At 36.6% G+C, this 22,515-nt stretch overlaps 1 protein-coding gene across 1 annotated transcript; it reads right to left on the bottom strand.

The window, feature by feature from the left end:
* Positions 1-4,024: 4,024 nt before the first annotated feature.
* On the bottom strand, positions 4,025-5,431 carry LOC132742871 (uncharacterized). The gene is made up of 3 exons (XM_060731371.1): positions 5,427-5,431; positions 5,122-5,231; positions 4,025-4,749 (listed from the first exon to the last, which is right to left on the bottom strand). Exons 1-3 carry the CDS (start codon positions 5,429-5,431, stop codon positions 4,025-4,027), a joined length of 840 nt encoding a protein of 279 aa, XP_060587354.1.
* Between the last annotated feature and the right edge of the window lie 17,084 nt (positions 5,432-22,515).

The raw sequence follows: 22,515 nt of genomic DNA on the forward strand, positions 1-22,515 counted from the left end.
TATATCACTATTCCTTTTTAATAACATTTTAAAGAGTGCACATTAATAACTTTTAAATGTACAAACATTCATTACAACACACATTTATAACTTTTAAATGTACAAATGTTCATAACAAAAATCATTACATTATAGAAGTGATACATTACGATGATTACCAACTCTTCTTTCCCTAATATAGTCAAAATTGTACAGTGCATAAAATGTGACTGGAAATGCATAAAATGTGACTGAAAAAAAAAGCAAAATATACAACTGTTGTTAATACTTGTCTAGTATTCCTAATCGGAAATGCCTGATTTATTCACTCAGATTACTCAGAATTCATCTAAGTCTCTTCCGTAGTCTGACTTTCGTAGTCAATAGTATGCGAATTACTACAGCCAGTACCCTGGTATTCTGAACAACACATAGAGCATGATAGTCCATGTTTTCTGCATGTGCACCTTTTGGTATCACAGTTGACCCTGCATGAACATCTTATAACTTTTAGAAGTCTTTCTGGAGCAACAGGCATTAATGTTTGGATAGGAATCAGTCTTGAATCCAAGCTATTCTTAGCCCATCCCCAAAACAAAACACTTATGTCTCTTCCGATCCAATTCTGAACTTGCAAGTAAACTCGAAAACTATGGAACTTTGCGGCTGCTTTTGTAGGTGGCAATGTTTGAACTTGAACCATAACATGAATAAAGAGTAAACGTTTGCACGTATCACTACCAAGGACTGCTTTTGTTTTCTTGATGTCCCAAATCTTCTTCGTCTTAATGTTGGTCTTCGTGTCGGATCTGTAAAATATGTTTTCCACAGTGTTTCCAGTGTTTGCTTTATGAATAAATCTTTTATACCTGAGGGTATCTAATCCTTCACCAAATATTCCGTTATATATACATATCAATGCTTGTTCTCCAGCTGCTTCTATTTCATCATGGGTAGAATTAGCATGAAATATATCTGCTTGCCTTTGGAAATGAGCATCAGTGATTGCTTTTTTCAACACCACAGTTTTTCCAATGCCGTACAACCTCGAAGTGGTATCGCACCCAGAAAAAGCATGAATAAAGAGTAAACGTTTGCACGTATCACTACCAAGGACTGCTTTTGTTTTCTTGATGTCCCGAATCTTCTTCTTCTTAATGTTGGTCTTCGTGTCGGATCTGTAAAATATGTTTTCTTTGGAAGTATCAGCATGATAGCATAGCAGAACCAATATATCTGTATCTTCACCTATAACTACTGTCGTTTTGTCATTTGCTTTCATAATTGCAGTCTGAACGATTTGAAGATCTGCATCCTCTGAGGCATTTGATACATGACATTTCCTGTCTGTTAGATACGTCCCTAATAAGTTGATGAAATTCTGTTTGTTTTCATAATTAGAGAAGAATATTTCTTTTTTGGTTTTGAAAGGTGTTCTTGCATCAAAGTTGACCTTTGTGCCAATTACTCCTTTTCTCCGGCGTTCATGTGTCACATATTTAGTAGAAGGACCGTTTACGTAGCCATCAAATACAATGTAAGCACAGCCATAATGTAGTTGCACCATTGTTGCATATTAGATTACAAATATCATGAAAAGTCGATCCATATCTCCAAGGTAACCTCTGTACTAACGACCCTCCGTCCAGGACGTAACATACATCGTCATTTGGCACTAATCTTGTGTTGCTCCGCATTGTCCGAGTTCCCAAATTGCGTTAGCTAACGCTGGCTTTTGTGCCTCTCGCAATAGACCGGATGAGTCAAATAGTGAAGACGGATGACCACAAAGCTCATAGGAAAATACTTATTCAATTCTGTCCACTGAATCATCAGCAACTGTCAATAACCGCTGGAATAATAATTGTGGGTCAACATGCATATCTTCTCCACCAACTTTTATACTGTTTTTTGTACCAAGTGTAATGGCCTGTCGGTTTATTTTGAAGGTATATTCTTGAACATTCTTTCCTGTCATTTCTTCTAAAATCCTTTGCCCAATATCTACGGCTCGGTCGACATTAGCACTAGCCTCAGCAACAGCTCCAGTTTCAATATTTCGTAAACACTGTTGATTCGAAAAAGGGTTGCGTTCTTTTAGAAATTCTAAGAATATTCTTCTATCCTTTTCATCTCTGCTTATCCTAGCTTCAGTACAATCTTTATGTTGTTCATTGCTTTCATACTTTTGCCCCGTGAAGTCTTGCATTGCGTTGTTGATGTCAGCACATGCAGGCATTGTAAGGAGCCACTGTGCTCTCTGAGCCTCTGTCATACCTCGACCTATCGCGATACCTCCAACTGACTTAACACTTCTCATCAGTACTTGTTCAATGATAAGGTCTGACGATAATCCTGCCCAGTATCTATCACTTCGTCTAATCACATGGTGTCCTTCACAAAAGGCTTGATATACATTTGGATGTGTATGTTTCAGGTCAAACATATCTTGAAGGTACACGTATCCAGATTTCAGGTACAAATTATGTCCTGATGCAGCAAAGAAGGGTAACATTTTCTGCATCGATTCACAGTGGTTATTCCATAAACCCATTCTTTCTGCAGCAATAAATTTCTTTAAAATGGCAATCATATCCATATATTGTAACCATAGCCTTGCAGTTCTGTTTTCAATAGCAAGCCTACATTTGGCATTTTTTTAAACATTAGGTTCATCTCCAAAACAGTTGTGTCCACACTTATTTCTTCCAGATTTATCTGATTGGCTAAGATACCTTCAAAGATATTTGTTACATGCTTAGTGTCACTTACTTGGATATTTTTGTATTCAGGGTCAGCTGTTACACATTTATCATTATTGTTTAGGTCTGTATCTGTTATGAACAGTGTTGGAAAGATTTTCTCTACCAGTATGATATTCAAAGCATCATCAACAACAAAGTGTCCTCTGATTGATCTACTAACTGCCTTTCCACTTAGCATGTTTCCCACCGTATTAGGAGCATAGACTGTTGCTAATAGCTCCGCTAGTCCTGTGTTTTCCATTAGTCGGCCTATACTCCCAAGAAAGCTCATTTGTGTATGGAAAGCCCCAAGTCTCACAATAACATGTTTAATGTCACTTCCTTCAGGCTCATTCGTGATGATATTCAACGCCTTCCAATATAATGGCTGGTCAAATGTAACTATAGGTGCTGAATTAACACGGCTACTCTGCAATGCCACAAATTTCAAAGTTGAATAGACACATGCCATGTCACTTGGATTGAGATCTATCATAGGCATCATCACAGCACTTGATTGACCCGGATATGACCCTGTTCTTACCATCTGCATAAGTCCTGACCAGGTAGGTGCCTGCATTTTTAGAGGACGTTCAACTTTTATCACAAAATCAAGAGACTCAAACGGTTCATTTATTATTTCGGCCATCTTTTTAAACACCATTCTTTCCATATTGTTACTTTGCTGCCTGTAGAAATGAATATTAATTTTTCCTATTTCAACAAGATCATCATTTGTAATCAGACATCTTGGAATAATTTTTTTCTGTTCTAACTTTGGGGTAACTGCAGCCACGATACCCATCCCATGAAATGTCCCATGTCCGTCAAGTGTTCCAGTGTTATGGTCAACGTTGTCTGTGACAAACTGTATAAACTGATCGTTCATTTTATCTATTTGTGTTCCATGAGATGAAGCTGAAGACCGTTCAAATCTTTGAACTTCTTGATAGGTAGAACAGAAACCAAGACTACTCAACGTGTCAATCAAAAATCTTGAACCAAACTGGTGGTGCATTTGTACTCCTAATCCAATCTGGAGGGGACAAATAATTCCACGGGGTCTTGACTATTGAACAATTGCCTGTCCTATTGATAACGTCTTCTACTCATATGATTTATTATCAATGATAAGCTTTAAAAACAACTCCAGACTATTTGGAACATACTGTCTGTTTTTGTCCTTGCTCATTATATCGGATGAAGTTGGATATTATTCAATACTCTTTTCTATTGATTTTATGTCATTAAGAATAAGCTTAGCAGCTGTTTCTATAATCGCCCTTGTTTCTGACTCACAGTCATTGTTCTCGTTTCTGTGATAGATAGAAAGAATGAAGAATACCATGAGCGTTACTTTTAAATGTCACAACACTTGGTTTCCCATTTAATTCAGATATCATGATACTATCTCCAAAATGTTCTAGAAGTTTCTTCTTCATGTAAACGCTACTATAGGCATCTGTACCACAAAGTTTTTCCATCTCATTAACAAGGTCAGACAAAGACATTTGTTTATTAGCATTACTCTCAAAATATTTGATAACTTCAGAAAATGCATAATCAGCAAGTACATTTGTAGGTCTACCTTTCTTACATTTGCTTGGTTCTAGAAGCTCCTGCTTACATACAGGAATATTACATCCTGACCTAAAATTAGCACAACATGTCTGATGGTACCTTGCCTCAACAGCCGGGAGATCCTGTGCAAACTCAATGCGCCCCAATACAATTTTACCCCACTCATCACATCGTTTTTTACAAATATCTTTAATACTAGACTGAAATTCTAAAGTTCTAAGAGGAAACACACCATAACCCTTTTTACGGTCTTTGAACTTTGCATTGCTGCCACAAAACAAACAGTTAGTTTGAAAGTCAAAGCGACTTTTACAAGATTGTCTTGTACTTGGGCTTGATATCTGATTTTCGTTGCATTGTACGGTTCGCTGACTGTTCGGGTGGCAATATTTTCTTCTGCATTCTTGATGTACAACCATCCCAGGAACTACGTTTAGCTCATCTCCTGAAGATAAGATATAAAGGAATTCTCTAAACTAAAAGAAACAGTATTTAGTATTGCGATATTTACTATTTCTAAATATCAACCATTAAATCAGTATCATTGCATCCTTTGTTTGGTAAATATTTGCAAGCTGTTGTCTCGTTTTGGAAAATTTACTACACGTATTTATTTAGATACTATTGAATTACATATAACATGTGCACATGTGTCATACATTTCTGTCTTATATTCATATATTATTTAGAAAAATGAGAATTAGTGATCAACCATAACATAAGCTTAATCGGATTGACCCTGCAACAGTGTGTTTGTCCCCATGTAATGCATCCCGTTGTTTCTCTAATTAATTCGTATTTTTTTTAGTTCAGTTACCTCTCAGTTTACTTGCTGTCATTAACCCTTCACACCCTTTCTCCCTCAGTGTTGATGTTTCGCCACCATCTGCCTTGTTACAAAGGACACAAAGATCTGTCCCTTCAATGCTGAAATAATAACAGTGCAAAAGGTTAATTTACTCAAGGCAGACATTAAACGAAAATAATCAGCTTTGACACTGAAAGGGGTACAATGATTAGATATTAAACAAGTTTTCAAATATCAAAAATAATGCATTATTATATATTTTGGAGATTTAAAATAATGTTTTAAAATAAAATACCAAACAACTATTTTCTTACCTCATTTTACGTACTCTTGGTTAATGTCACATTCACGTCATTAACATATGTAGGTATGACTGATAACTGAAATATAAAGTTAAATGTATTTACTATAATAATTTTTTGTATGTACTATCCACAACATTTTTATCAATCGCATTTGAGAATGTTCAAATATTACCTCGTTTGATACAATAAAAATAAAAATTTGCAAATCGATATCAACATAATGTTCCTATAATATGAACTTTTTTTTAAAAAAAAGCATAAAAAAGAATGAATAATATAGAATCAATTACCATCAAATATATAACTTGCAATTTTCTTCTTCTTAGTTTACCATTTTAGCTTGATTAGCACCATGCATGCCCACGTTATCTGTTTTATGCTGAAATATAAACATGATGTATAAAAGACAACCCTAAGTTATTACAAAATACATTTTTCACAAGAAGTAAACATTTTAAATAATTTATTTTGCTTTATCTACAATTATAACGTGTCAACTCCTTGAAATATGAGGAAAAAAAATAAATAAATAAACAACACTTTTCGTGATTTTGACCACAACGCGCTTCCGTACAATAAAAAATTCGAGAAGGGTTATATATATACAAATTTCTATATAAATCGGCAATATTTTAAGCAAATTCCTATGTGATTTTAAATAACTCTTCGATAGAAAACATTCTGCAACAATAATCAAATGATAAATAAATGTTTAATACTTATTTAAACAAAAATTCAGATTAAAATCGCGAAATTGTATTACACGTTTTGTCATCTGCAAAATAGCAATTATTTTCGTATATATACATCATTTTCCGCTGGAAATATACATATTTGACTATAAAAATGACTAAAATTTCTTACCTTTGCATAAGAAAGCCTGGAATTGTAGTTATTTCTGATATTTTACCGAAAACATAAACAACCTTGAACGTTGACATCGACACCGGTAACGACCGGAAGTACATAGAATAAAAATATGGTGTACTGTAAGAGACACGATTTAGTTGTGACTTTTACTTAACTTTGAGATTGATTTTCAAGGACTGTGCAAGGAATTTTTTTGAGGACTTTTTTCTCAAAATGTAGATACCATATATAATTAATTTAAGCACAAAAACATTTGTGAAGGAATTAGTTTTACCAGAATTGTTATTATGACTGGCCTGATACGATTCTTCCATAGTAACCGATGTTGCATTTCGCGCATGCGCATTCTGCGTAGGGCAAAAGCGCAGTAAAATTGAGAACAGTGTATGACACTTTTAGGCTTTAATAGTCGTGATTCCATGTTATGTCAACCAGAAGGTAGCCTATAACTTAAAGCGGTAAGTACTTAAAACGTTAGTTGATATTTATAACAGATATAATAAATATGCGGGAATTATAATCCAATGGTCAAAAGGCGCACACAAAAGTCGTCTGTTTAAGGTACTATTAGACGTCATTTTCATCAGTTATTCAAATCTAAACAGCAGCGTGTTAAAGATTAAATTTCATTACCCCTGTATAACATAATATTACACAATGTGTATTGTACACTTCCTTTTGGATTGGCCAGGCGGTAAGTGTCTAACAGATTGACACTCGACACGGTTGTTTGTTTCCAGCTATAATATTATTCAACCGAGACGTTTCAGTACCATGACATAATTAATCACATACAATTATGAAAATCGTTATTTAAGTAACTTTGATATAAACTGATCTCATCAATGTTTAGTGATTTTGAGAAGTGACAATTAGTGTGACTTGCATTAAAAATATTTACATGTGTTACGAGGAACCGGATTAAATGTGTGTTATTTCACTTTCCTTAAAGATTTTGAAAAAAAAAATAACTATTTAAAATATATTTATGTGACTTAAATATTATCTGCTTTGCATTACAGTCAAATAATGATGAAATCAGGTAAACTGAACACTAAAAATGCATTATCACCGTGTCTGTTCTGACTTTTTTCAGATGGATAATTAACGTCGATTTCATATGTTATAAAATTTCTTTTATCTTTTTTATGAACCATTTCAACAACAATTTAGTTGACTCCCATTTGAATAATAGATATAATTCCACATTTTCTTAAAAAAATCTCAATGTCAGGTCCGTGACCGTAAGGGAAATTCTTAAACAATTTCCTTTTCCATGCCTTTGTATCGCAATTTTGGCCACAAAGCTATAAAGGAATCTTTTCTATTTTTGTTAAAAGCTTATTTACATAATTTTCTACCTTTTACCTTTAACTAACTCGGAATTGTCTATGGACTTCTTCTATATTTCTATGTTATGCTGTGCATTTTTTTGCCCTTCGCAGATTGTGCATGCGCGGGAAAATACATGTACTACTTCCGATCGATTTTTCATAGCAACGGACCGCGTCGTATATGAAATGACTGAATAATAATTTTAGTTTTGACTTTAACTAATTAATATGAAATTTACAGATAAAAGGCTTCCGATAAATCATATGAATTTTACCGTCTTATTTACAATGAAAAAAAATATCACAAAGTTGCCAGGTTTTCTTATTGTAAAATGACTGTTTTTCTTTCGACAATTATTATCATGCCTTGTGATGAAAGAAAAAACAATAGACGATTTATGCTTAGTTGTTACGATACTGTTTCATTTAAAGATTATGTTAATTTGTTTTTTTTTCTTTACCAATAGCTTACGAAACAGTGCGGAAGACCAGTTAATGAAGATTTGATGTAAACAAACCTAAAAATGTTACTTTTTGGTAAGATGTTAATTTTATCTTATAACAGTTCGTTAAAAGAATTTCAAATGATAGAGCTAGTAAAAAGAATATTATGATTATATCAATAGTTAAATAATAATGTTGATAAAGCAATACATTTAAATAATGTCATATACATTGTAAGTTTTAATGAATTTCATAAAGCGACGTATTTAATAAATATCCTGTAGTGACAGTTTTAATGAATATTTTATCGATATTTAAAGAATTAAATCATTTACATAGCTGTACCTTTAATGAATGTTATGTAGATATATTTTAATGAATTTCATACGTTGATACTAAATGAATATCATATAACTATTTCGTTGACGAATGTTATGTAGCAATACTTCCAGTGAATGTCGAACAGCGACACCTAGAACATAAAATTCAAAATCATGCATCAATACATTTATAAACTATTTCAGAAAACATATACTAGAAAAACCAATACTGAATAGTTTGCAATAATGAGGATTTTACATTTCATAACGTTTTATAACGATCAATGCTCACATTTTTTTCTTATTTTCAGGAACTACATTTTTTATCTTCATTATGTTACTGAATATATTTCATGAAGGTTTGTTATTGATTTACTCCATGATACTTTTGATTGATTTCAATCAGTTCTAATTTTTAAGTATATGCTAGTGATTATTAACTGAAATATCAATAATTAAGAACCCAAAAGGAAGCAACCGTTATGGAAGGGCAAAACATATTCTTTGTCACAATTTTAACAGCCTTGCTCAATCAGGAACAAAACTTATGTCTTAATTGTGTTACGAGCCAGGCGTAACGAGAAAGAAAAGCCAGCAACAAACTTGTTACAATAACAAATTTATTACAGAAAAATTATTAAAGAAAAATTAAAGAACAATTTATGTTTACAAATACCTGAAGTCCAAATAAAAAGATAAAATTTCAAATGTCTTATCTGATCCTGGAATGATCCTTTTTTGAATTGCACAGTTAAATCCAATTAAAATCCAAGAACACTTTAGAATAAATTCCCAAAATAAATCCACAAGAATAATTTTTACTATTTTAAAAATAATCCCAAGCTCCAATAAATCACTTAATATCCAAAAATAAATAATACTCCAAATATATTGATGACTTTAAAAGGTAACTGATGACTTTAAAAGATCTACCTGATGACTTCTAAAAGGTAAGATATGAAAAATATCCCCGTATATATATATATAAACTAGGAACATTCCCAGAGAAAGTCTATTATGTTCTATGAGTAAATCATAATCTAGCAGTTTCAACAATAAAGATCATTCCGGAAATTTCTATCTAATATAATGCATGAAAGTCATAATCTGCCCCATTTCCAGCAATTAGTTAAGAAAGTTCTTAGGTACAATGCCCCCTGTCTTTATGTTTCCAAAAATAAGACAATATAATACTATATAACACTTTAAATTATGTTGCCATGACATATACCCCTATTCCCCTCTTCCATGAAAAAAGAAATATGTAATGAAATGAATATTCTTTTACATAAAAACTTTACAAAAGTAACTTATGAAAAACTTTGGAGAAATTTTTAAAAAATTTTTATAAAATCATAATTAATTACCCGTTTAAAAATAAAACATTAAACAAAAACAAAAAGGGTTTAAAATTAAATTCAACAATAGCAAAAAACACAAGTAAATTAAAAAAAATCGATTTTTAACCCCATGCTAAAAGTAAAAAACTGAAAATATCATTTTAAGACCCCCGACAAAAGTTTCATCGGGGATCAAATTATCTTTCCCTTTAATGTGTGTCTAATGTCAAGATTATATTCTTGCAAAAAACAACTCCACCTCAACAACCCTTGATTTTTTTTTTTAAGTTTTTATGCAAGAAAGTCAGGGGATTGTGATCACTTAAAGACAACAATAGGCAACTTTGAAGAAGTTAGATAAACTTCAAAACTGCTGAAATAGCAAGAATAAGAGCAAGGCACTCTTCTCTCTATAGTATAGTAATTTTGTGATATTCATTAAACTTTTTAGAAAAGTAACAAACAGGATGGTCAACACCATTGTTGTCTTCTTGGATCAATACACTTCCAGCACCTATGTCACTAGCATCTACAGCTAACATTAAAGTTTTTATTAAAATCTGGTGAAGAGAACTGGTGCACCTTCTACATGTATCGCTTTAAGACCTGTCGATGCTAATTCTGACCACTCTGTCATTCCACACACTCTAATTGTTTCTCTTTCTTTAGCTAAACTCTGTCACATGGCTTCTGCGCAATCACCGCAACACCAGTCTATTACCAGACACATTCTGCCGATAATCCCCTGCATCACAGCACCCAAGAAATCGCCATCAGTCTGCTCTCCTTCCCAAGCTAGGCAAAACGGAAATTCAGACGATACGCTTTGACTTAGCTTCCTACCTTGGTTTAACTTCTCACCTGTCCCACCCACATGTCCTACAAAAATGCTTCTAAAATTGCCATGACAACCACTTCCACTTTTCTGCAACGACGATCTAACTTCAATTAAGCACACTAAGTCCGGTCGATAGAATGCTCTTATAGTTTTGAGATGTTCTCCATTGCCATCAGAGTAGATGATTGCGTCATCAAATGAATGCGTCACATCCTGTAGGATCAGATATTACCCCATGCTCACTCAAATCTCTGAACCTTCGCTCGGTGAGTCTTCATACCAAATGGCATGAACCTTTCTCTATTGATCATACCACGCCCCGTCCTGGTGGTTACCATAACCGCCCTGCTCACTCTCTCCCTCTTAGCTCTAATCCAGTACTCGGACACTCCCTGCCACGAACCTCCCTTTTCCAGAAACTCAACACTTTCGCTGCTACATCAACGTTGCTTTTCCAATTTGTCAATAAGACAGTCATCCCACTTCCTGCGCCATAGGAAATGAATCAGTTTCTTGTTTACAGAGCCTTTCACCTTTCAACGCATAAGTCTGTACACCCATTCTATATGTTTCACCTTCTGAATTCGGTACAAGAACACCTGGCGACGACCGCCCTTCTCACATTGCTTGACTTGGTTCCACACTCACCGTCATTATCCCACATAAATCACTCCGAACCTCTTTGCTCCTTTCACGGTACTTTTGCCTTTTCCAGGATTCGTTCTATCACTGGACTCTTCTCCGTCTTCAATTTTGGTTCAGAGTCTTCCAACGACTGACGCTCCATGATGATTTATCACGCCCTCCGCCCCTGTGCGAATCATCATAAATAAGTGTCAATTCTAAATCAGCCTTTTTCAGTTCCATCCTCGTTTGCGACCGGCTTCTTAACGTTGAGCAAGTTTTTCATCCAGAATTTATCAGAATATCAGACCTTTCAAAAACTTTCATATCCTATTACCATTCAACTGACACATCTGAATCTGTGGAACATGAGTTTACAACATCTAGATATAGGTTTATTAATTGTGCTACTCTCTGTCAAATACTTCTTTCAACATATTTCATCGTGCACACACCATTTCGCTTTTGCTTTCCTCCTCCCAGGAGTCAATCCAATACATAACATTAACCGTCACCTGACTTTCTTCTTCAATAGTAACACAGGACCAACAGTATCTTGCTGTAATGGTTTTCCAGGCCCATCACGGTACACAAGAGCAAGTAACTCTATCACCAAGGGTTAAAACTTCTTCTCCCTTGAGCATTCTCACTCATACCTCTGCATTTCTTTTTTACTCTTCGTGTTGAATCTTAAATTAAGCCCCTAGCTAACCTCACATCGCATTAGCCCTCAACCTATTTAGAAAATCCTGCATACCACTACATGAGCATATTTAAGATATGTCAGTCTTCAGACAGGAATTTACTCTTTTAGAACAGTTTTTTAAGGGTCCTCGGACAAGGTGTGACCAAATACTCACCACATCTTCAAAACGGCTGAAGCCCACAGTGATTCCTGAACAGACCCTTCTCTCCTTACACACAAATACAAGAATGGATCCTTCAAATCCCAGTCTTTTCCGTGTCAAAACCATATGACCTTCTCATCATCCACTTCTCAGAACGCACGTGACAATCTTTTCCAACTGCCACCTCGACTCTGCTCAGGTGATCAGGCTGACACGACTATATTGAGCTAATCCCTAACTCGTGCTATGACGCTGCTGGACAAATACCACCACATATAAGTTTGACCCCTTGATCAACCTGTTACTGATATATAATCAAATCGTAAAAATTTCAACAAGAACCTTTGACATTGTTTCTCCCGGCTTTTATAATATTTCTTAATAGGAATGCTTTCACGAAGCCGCGTCAGCCAACGCACACATTATACTTTACATAAATAGTTGAGAAGCCCCTGACGTTTGCAGTTTTTTGGTCAATCCGGACCTACACAGTCAATTATCTACTAAAGTTCATCAATGCACGGAATAGGCTGTACATAACTTCTACGGTATTGCTGGTTATGCGTTTTCCAACCATCTGACCAAGATGTACACGATTTACAGTACCTAGATACATTGCTGTAAGGCAGGCACACTAAACACCATGACTCGAGCATTTTAACTGGTCACACGTTTTAATTAACACTACTGACCTCCATCGGGCTGTTTCATGCACCACACTTAATTTCTCCCGGCGAGTATGATTTACGGGGATCCCCCACAAATCTGCCGTGATCTCACCAGTCACTCTCTCTTCACGCCAGGCGCACATCCGCGCGGGGTCGCCATCTCCTCTCCTCATCTTAAAATCCATTCTTTTCACCTAACTACCCAACCCCAGGGACTTGTCTAACACCGACTGCATCTTCATAAAAGCCTTTTGGATAAACGACTGCAAATCCTCTCAGGATACTCTTGTTGTTCCCTGCGCATACAGCTGTGACCTGAACAGCGACATGCACTCTGATCTGTCTAGACCTCTTGCTCGTACGAAAAGTCACACTATTCGACAAACATCCGTCTGAGTCTTCAGGCACGAGCTAGGACGCCCTCGCAGAAGACACAAAATCTTATCTCCTCATTATCAACCACAGCACTGACCTCACTCAACCAATTCATCCACGCCTAACGTCAAATATCTGAACAATAATTGTCTTTCTGGCCCCGGAATTGCCTTCTTAGCCAGCTAGTCCCAGTAAACTCGCCCACATCGAACCGATAAAGGCCTCACCAAATTCCTCTCGCCTCCAACTGCGGGCGCGCAGCGTTCTGATCCATCACAAGGAGTGCTCAGTCTACACCCTGCATTCTAACCCACGCACCCATCATCTCCAGCACAGTCCCATTAACCTAGCAATCAAACCTGCCAACACTCTTACCACGGCTACCGAAGATCTTACTACCGCCAACCGCCCCACCGCTCCTTACCAAATCTGCCAGGAACGAATCAAATATTATGACGAGGGACCACCCTAGCAAAAACCACCACTCTACACCTTGAACCTCAGCGCACCACAGAAGCAGAAGCTTTCTAAGACAAGGCCAGCTGTATCCTGCTAAAATAAGAAGACTTGAGACACCCTCCCGCTTCCTCTTCACCAACCTTTTCCACTAGCCAGCTACGCGCTGGCCCTACCGTCATCACCGATAAAGTGCACACCGGCACCACCTCCGAAACGGGCCACACCTGGTTCATAACATCTCCATTATACCGACATCAGACTTCGGGTTCACTGACCCCTTAACCCACATCTCCGCACCTTCGTTCATCCCACTCACAAGCACTGGCCGCCCGCGCCCCGCCCGCGGCTTCAGACTCTCGAACGTCGCTAAGCCCCTCGGCTGGGCTTTGTCCCATCAGCTTGCCTCGCTCCCTCCTCTCTTTACACGGAAAGCCCACCTCACACAACTCCACCCACGTCCGCTCTCTCGCAATACATCTCCGCCATGTATGGACGACCGACTAAGGATAATGAACCTTTATGTTCATCACTCCCACTCGCACCTTTTCGCGACCTTCTCGGCGCCCAGCTCACATTCTCCGCCACTCGCGCACACCCGACTCGAGCCCCAGATCCAATTAACCAGAATCTGAACTTGGAATTAAAATGTGAGGGTGGTGGGCTTCCCTTTTGATTTAATAAATGAGACTTCCTCGCTGCGCGCCCCTTACCACGCATCCAACTCATGGCAAGCCTAGACGGCGCAGCCTTCTCTAAAGCTTTTCTTCACCCTCTCTTTCATCTAGAGAAAGTTTAAACAATCAGAGTGGAATTCAACGTCTAACATGAGCTGTCTGAGCTTATTCATGCATTTTTATTTATCTTTTCGTAGATAGACACCCCACCCGGACTAAAACAAGTTGTTCCTTTTCTCCCTTCGCCACACACTCGACACTGGTTCTGAACAATTCCCTTTCTTAGAATTTCTGACTTGGTTGCCTGTAGGCCAACTGCGGTCACTTACTCATAACCTCCTCACCGAACTTATTCTCTACCATTCATCCCCATAACCTCTGAGCCTTTGGTCACCAGTAACTCTCTCTCTCATAAATTCTCACCCGACCGCCTCTTACCAACTCTAAGCGCGCTCTGTAAAACGTAACTGCGCTCCAGTGCTCTCGTTGGCCATTTCTAACCACTCTTCTCACGCCAACCTTCTTCACCAAACTGCACGACACAAATACTTCGCATCAACTTCTTTTTCTTCGAAAGGTTGCGAACAAGCTAATTTTCTTTTAGTGACATCAACATTTTTGAATTCTCAATTCTATGTTCACGCACTGATCTTGCTCTCTCCTTTTGATCGTCTCACTCTCTCCCCTTCCTCTCCTCTCACTTGGAAATTCCTCTTCTCCCTCTCCTCTCTCTTTCTCACCATCTCTCTCTCTTCTCTTCTTCTTTCTATTTCTCTCTTCCCTTTCTCTTTTCACACCCACTGCGCTTCTTCTCTCCTCTCCTCTCCTCCGCCCCCCTCCTACTTTTTCCTCACACCACGCGCTAACGGCTTCCCCCTCTTCCTTCTTTTCTTAACGCCTCCTTCTCCCAGTTCAAAATTTCTAAACTTGACCCCCGCTTCCAACGCTCTATCCTTCTATCTCAGAAATTTTCAGAAGTGTTTTTCAAACAAATGTGAGAAAGTGCATTCATCTCTCCAAAAATATCTTTCATCCACAAAGATAATGAAATCTAGGAAGTTTTTTAATTTCTTTGTTTACGTCATTGAAAGATTTAAAATTGTCTGATAAGATTATACTTTTTTGCAGTATCAAGGCAAATCAGTTTTTCTTAGGCCTATTATCTAATACCTTCTGGGAAGGTTCATGCTACAAACTTTTCTAAATCAAAAAGACATGACTGCTTGCTGCTGGTTTTAAACTTAAAAGTGGTGTGTTTCCAAAAATTTCAAATTGAAAGGCACACTTAATAAAACAAACTATGATATCAACTCAGATGAGTAAATATCGGTAATAATAAAATGTACAATGAACAGTAATAATTCCAATAATATAGCCAAAAAGAAATATTCAATCCGGACGAACCCCCAATTTCTGTTACGAGCCAGGCGTAACGAGAAAGAAAAGCCAGCAACAAACTTGTAAAATAACAAATTTATTACAGAAAAATTATTAAAAAAATTAAAGAACAATTTATGTTCACAAAAATACCTGAAGTTTCAGAAATAAAAAGATAAATTTCAAATGTCTTATCTGATCCTGGAATGCTTCCCTTTTTGAATTGCACAGTTAAATCCAATAAAAAAATCCAAAGAACACTTTAGAATAAATTCCCAAAATAAAATCCACAAGAATAATTTTAACTATTTTTAAAAATATCCAAGCTCCAATAAATCACTTATAAATATATCCAAGTTAAATAATACTCCAAATATATTGATGACTTTAAAAGGTAACTGATGACTTTAACAGATCACTGATGACTTAAAAAGGTAAGATATGAAAAATATCCCGTAATATATATATAAACTAGGAACATTCCCAGAAAAGTCTATTTATGTTTCTAGAGTAATCATAATCTAGCAATTTCAACAAATAAAAGATCATTCCGGAAATTTCTATCTAAATATAATGCATGAATCATAATCTAGCATTTCTACAATAGTTAAGAAAGTTCTAGTACATACAATGTAGTTTATGTTCTAAAAATAGAACAGTCGCATTCAACTACAATAGTACAGTTTAAACTATGTCTGCATACACTACAATCTGAATTTGGACATAAAACTCAACATGTTACTTCTCGCATTGCGCAAAGGTTATTGTTCAAGCCGCTCAGAAACCATATATCGTTTCTTATCTATTAAAGTGTCTCACTGAGCGCATTATCCCATTTTTCTAAAACAGTTCTTCTACCATGAAAATAAGCGCAGACACCAACACTCAAATATCACCACAATTAAATTTTGACCCACTATCTTTTAACGAAACTCAGCCCGCCCAAGCAATACGTGTTCGCCTCTTCGTTCTGACCCCTACTTTGTGAGCTTCACTCCCAGCTAATTACCGAATCTCTGAAACTTGACTCCATACTGCACTTCCGTTTGAGAAACCGCCGTCCAGCACTCACTCTACACTTTGGATATACAGGCGTGAACTACGATTGTAACATTGTGCTTTGTTTTATCATAGACTCAACATTCTCTGTCATTAAGCCTTATACGACATTGACCTATCCTGTTGTCGTCTCTGATAGCATTTTAAACACTCCCCAAAGTATATATCGCGGCCACGCTCCGATCGCGTCAAGTGGTATACCATACATTCGTGCTAAGTGGTCGACATTTGGTCCCTCTTATCAATTATACACCTGGTTTTGTATCCTTTCATCAGCACACAACTCTACGCCGGTATTCATACATGATGGTAATGGTATTTTTTCTCAAACCCATTCCTTTACACCAAAGAGGATACCAATCCTCCACTCTGGCAATATTACACAGCGCTATTCCTTTAAGTTTGGTGCCCTAACATCTCGGATGGTTCTAACACCACAAGGATCTACTCCGCTGACCACAGGCGATAACATCGCCAGCAGATCCCACATCTTCAATACTTAGGCTATAACAGTTTTGGACACCACATCAATATATTTAACAGTTCAGTCGACAACCAAATATTCGATGATTTTTTTTATTCGTAACCTTGTTTGTTTACATTTAAAATATTGTCACATTTAGCAAATTTAATAGCTTAATAGGTTTATGTTTATATAGATATTTTTTCAAATAAATATATTTTAATTTTGTGTATATCATTCTCATAAAAGATGAAAAGAGAAATTAATTTATCCCTGACCAAAAATTAGCAAAAGGTAATATCAAATGCATTACATTGCGTTTTTATTTGATTGCCGATGTTAAAATTAACTTTTTTAATTTCTGGAGATCGTTACAATGTCAAATTATATGTACTTAAAACGTACTTTAAAATTAATATGAGCAGAATCAATGGATCGGATGAATTTCATATGACCTCATACTACATTATTGTTACAGATGACCCCTGTACACCAAACCCGTGTCAGAACTCTGGCGCGTGTAACCAGTCTGAAACTTCTTACACGTGTACTTGTCAGAGTGGCTTGATAGGGTTAAACTGCACAACAAGTATATTTTTTTAATTTTTGACTTGTATTTACTAAAATCGGCTAACTTGTAGTGGAGATGCACATTAAGCAGTACGATAGTGCAATATCTATGCAATTTTATTACGTTTTTGATATGTCGCTCAAAGAGAAAGATAATCATAACCTGACTTGTCTAATTATCTATTAGAAAATGCATTTTTTTTCCTTTCTATAAAGGATCCAAATGGCTTTTCTGGTCATGGATGTTTAGTGTCTTGTTTCGTAAATTAGCTAATACCGATAAATAATTATTTTTCTTGATAAGACTAATGCCTTCTGGTTGCTAAACAATAGGAGTGGGTGTTAGAAATGGGGGCGAGAGGGAAAGGTTGTCGTTGACAGTTGCTTATATTTTCCAACACTGTTCATGAACAGGCTCAATTAAACAGAGCACGCCATATTTTTAATTTTTCATGTAATTGGAAGTTCAATATTGTTTCGATTTTTTAACATTTATTAGCTTGAAAGTCATTACTAAATTACTTGATCAGTATCAACCCTGAAAGCGCACGAGAACTCAAAATCACCACGAACATAACAATTCGCATGTAGATTACCACAACATTGTCATTATAACAATACGATGAGAACATAAACTAAGCCATGACAAAAGACGGTTCTGAGTTTATTCTTTTCAGTTTACTTTTAATGATTCTCGTAGTATGGTTATATACATATATTGATATATGTAAAAGACAACAATTACATGATGAAAATACAATCCGTATATTATAAAGAGAACATGACATTCGTATAGTTTGGTAATAAAGAAGAAACGAACATACATTATGTATGAAATTGTACCGAATGATGATATCATTCCGCAGAAGAAGACAGGTCAGATGAAACTGAAATACCGGATGACATTATAATAGCAATCGGCTTCACTATGTTATGTCTTATCTTACTTACATCCTCCGCAATTTATGGCTTTGGTAAATACTGGTAAGTATTTTTCGTTTCTTTTGCATTTGAAGTCTAGTCCTGTAAAATAAATTTGAAAGATACGTCCTTTAAGTGTTTATTTCCAAACATTAAATTAACTTTTACTTGACATAAAATTTGTCGACTGACATTTAGCTAAAATTTACTGTTTGTTGCGTTGTACTGCTAAAAAACTGCATGAATGATAAGTACATGTACTTAATCTAGTTGGGCACATCGTCCTCATTACGAGTGTGTTAACCAGCACATCGTCCGTATTACGTGTGTGTTAACCGGCACATCGTCCTCATTACGAGTGTGTTAACCGACACATCGTCCTCATAACGAGTGAGTGAACCGGCACAACGTCCGTATTACGTGTGTGTTAACCGACACATCGTCCGTATTACGAGTGTGTTAACCAACACATCGTCCTCATTACGAATGTGTTAACCGGCACATCGTCCTCATTACGAGTGTGTTTACCGACACATGGTCCGTATTACGTGTGTGTTAACCGGCACATCGTCCTCATTACGAGTGTGTTAACCGGCACATCGTCCGTAATACGAGTGTGTTAACCGGCACATCGTCCTCATTACGAGTGTGTTAACCGGCACATCGTCCGTAATACGAGTGTGTTAACCCGGCACATCGTTCGTATTACGAGTGTGTTAACCGGCACATCGTCCGTATTACGAGTGTGTTAACCGACACATCGTCCTCATAACAAGTGAGTTAACCGACACATCGTCCGTAATACGAGTGTGTTAAACGACACATTGCTCTCATTACGAGTGTGTTTACCGGCACATCGTCCTCATTACGAGTGTGTTAACCGGCACATCGTCCTCATTACGAGTGTGTTAACCGGCACATCGTCCGTATTACGATTTAATTAACCGACACATCGTCCTCATTACGAGTGTGTTTACCGGCACATCGTCCTCATTACGAGTATGTTAACCGACACATCGTCCTCATTACGATTGTGTTAACCGACACATTGTCCTCATTACGAGTGTGTTAACCGGCACATCGTCCGTATTACGAGTGTGTTTACCGGCACATCGTCCGTATTACGAGTGAGTTAACGGGCACTTCGTCCTCATTACGAGTGAGTTAACGGGCACATCGTCCGTATTACGTGTGTGTTAACCGACACATCGTCCTCATTACGAGTGTGTTAACCGACACATCGTCCATATTACGAGTATGTTAACCGACACATCGTCCTCATTACGAGTGTGTTAACCGGCACATCGTCCTCATTACGAGTGTGTTAACCGACACATCGTCCGTATTACGAGTGTGTTAACTGGCACATCGTCCTCATTACGAGTGTGTTAACCGGCACATCGTCCGCATTTCGAGTGTGTTAACTGTCACATAGTCCGTATAACGAGTGTGTTAACTGGCACATCGTTCGTATTACGAGTTTGATAACTGGCACATCGTCCGTATTACGAGTGTGTTAACTGGCACATCGTCCGCATTACGAGTGTGTTAACTGGCACATCGTCCGCATTACGAGTGTGTTAACTGGTACATCGTCCACATTACGAGTGTGTTAACCGACACATCGTCCTCATTACGAGTGTGTTAACCGGCACATCGTCCTCAGTACGAGTGTGTTTAACGGGCACATCATCCTCATGACGAGTGTGTTAACCGGCACATCGTCCGTATTACGAGTGTGTCAACCGACACATCGTCCGTATTACGAGTGAGTTAACCGGCACATCGTCGGTATTACGAATGTGTTAACCGACACATCGTTCTCATTACGAGTGTGTTAACCGACACGTCGTCCTCATTACGAGTGTGTTAACAGACACATCGTCCGTATTACGAGTGTGTTAACTGGCACATCGTCCTCATTACGAGTATGTTAACCGGCACATCGTCCGTATTACGAGTGAGTCAACCGACACATCGTCCGTATTACGAGTGTTTTTACCGGCACATCGTCCGTATTACGATTGTGTTAACTGAAAAGATGTGGTTTTAGTCAATAACGCCGTTTTCACTTTAACGAATCTTCATTTAAAATATTATTATTTTGCTAAGTGTAACATCTTTTTAGACAAGGCAATGTTATGACAACATATCACTTATATCGTGATTTCCAATAAGATTTATAATTCATTTAACAAATACATAGTCACATTAGAAACTGTAAATGTCGAGATGAAAGCCCAAAAAAATCAAACGGTTAAAATATAGGACAAATGACAGATCAGTTGATGAATTTACTCCTTAATGAACAAAATGTCTAGTTATTGCCTATTATATAATATACTTATAAATGAAATAATAAGAAATATTGATGAAATAAAATGCGTATTTTCATTTTCCGTATTTTCACAGTAAAACTTATTTTTCACTGCAGTGAAACATATATTCCGTATTTTGACTGGTGTCTTGCCGAGCTACTTTCTCCTTATTTCAGCCAATACACAAAATTAAAGGAGAAGTCTTAAGAAGATTTTCCCCTATGAGTTCAGGATTTATTTTCATCTTGTTATATGAAAATAATCATATTTCATTCGTGACTACCGGCACTCGTGAAATATTAATTTTCATATCACTCGATGATAATTAATCCTATATTTATAGAAAAAAAACTTGAGTATTCTCTACCAAATTTTGTTTCCAAAATTTAAATATTTAATTGTTATGTATTTTATCAAAACATTGCAGCAAACCTCGGAATAGAGTCAATCCGATAAATCATTTACAGGGGGAAGACATGTACTCCATAGATCGTGTACGGGAAGATGATAATGAACAAGGATATAGACAATCTCAGAATCATAAAGAAAAGGAAGTGAGGAGGAAAAACAAAAATACACATGTCACGACACCTAAAAATAAAAATATCAGAACACTTGATTCTTTAAAAAATACAAGTTCTGCGGAATCAAAGTATCAAAATTTCATTGAACAAATTACAAATAAATATTGAAAAACAATGAACCAAGGGTTGCTGATGGGTTAACAGATGGGCTAGTTTTCTGTTATCGTCACATTATGTATTGTTATTATATGTCTTTTTATCAGTGTTATTATCATGGACTGTTATATGATTATATCAAGCAGCAGGTCTACTCCAGATTGTAAAATAGAAAAGGAAGAACGAAGTTTCAAATGAACGGTAAATACCTACTGGCCTATTTGGTTAAATCGTAAAATTCTTTATTACTAGCCTCTTAATTGAAAAAGTTAATAAAATTGTTTACAAAAACGTGAATTTTCTTTGTATGATTATAAAAGCAGTAATAGTAGTCGATATAAAAAATACAAAAGATAAAATGGAGAAAAACAGAATCCCTAAGGAAAACCAAACACGGCAAAATTGTATAATGTTGCAGGCTCGGTTTGATTGAGCCTGTTCATGGACGGTACTGGAAAGTACAAGTTACCGTCCACGCCCCCTAGCACCGGCTTAAGCAAAATTTAACATTAAAACACAAAAATGAAGAAATTTTGAATTTAGAAACATCCGCAGATGTTTTATCACGGCGCCTTCAATGTGATACAGTAGTGCCATTCAATGAAAAGCGGCGTATGGTCCCCAATTAAAAGAATGCGTATGCCCTACACGAGAAAACAATGGGCGAAACTAAATAAAATGGAATTTTGAAAGGAGATCTGAGGTTGTGAAGCCCGCATATCACAGACAAGAAGTCAAAAGATAAATTCAAAAAGCAGGCAACATATCCTAAGGGTGGTTATACAGTATTCAAGTAGGAATACTGGAATTACCCAAGTTGAAAAAGGCCAAATACAAGAAACTTAAAATACCATATTTAATGTATACACAACAATAATGTCGTGCTGAACGATCTTCAAGGATCGAAAATATAACA

The sequence above is a fragment of the Ruditapes philippinarum genome, unplaced genomic scaffold, assembly GCF_026571515.1.
Source record: "Ruditapes philippinarum isolate M1 unplaced genomic scaffold, ASM2657151v2 ctg563_1_1_1_1, whole genome shotgun sequence".
NCBI classification, from domain to species: domain Eukaryota; kingdom Metazoa; phylum Mollusca; class Bivalvia; order Venerida; family Veneridae; genus Ruditapes; species Ruditapes philippinarum.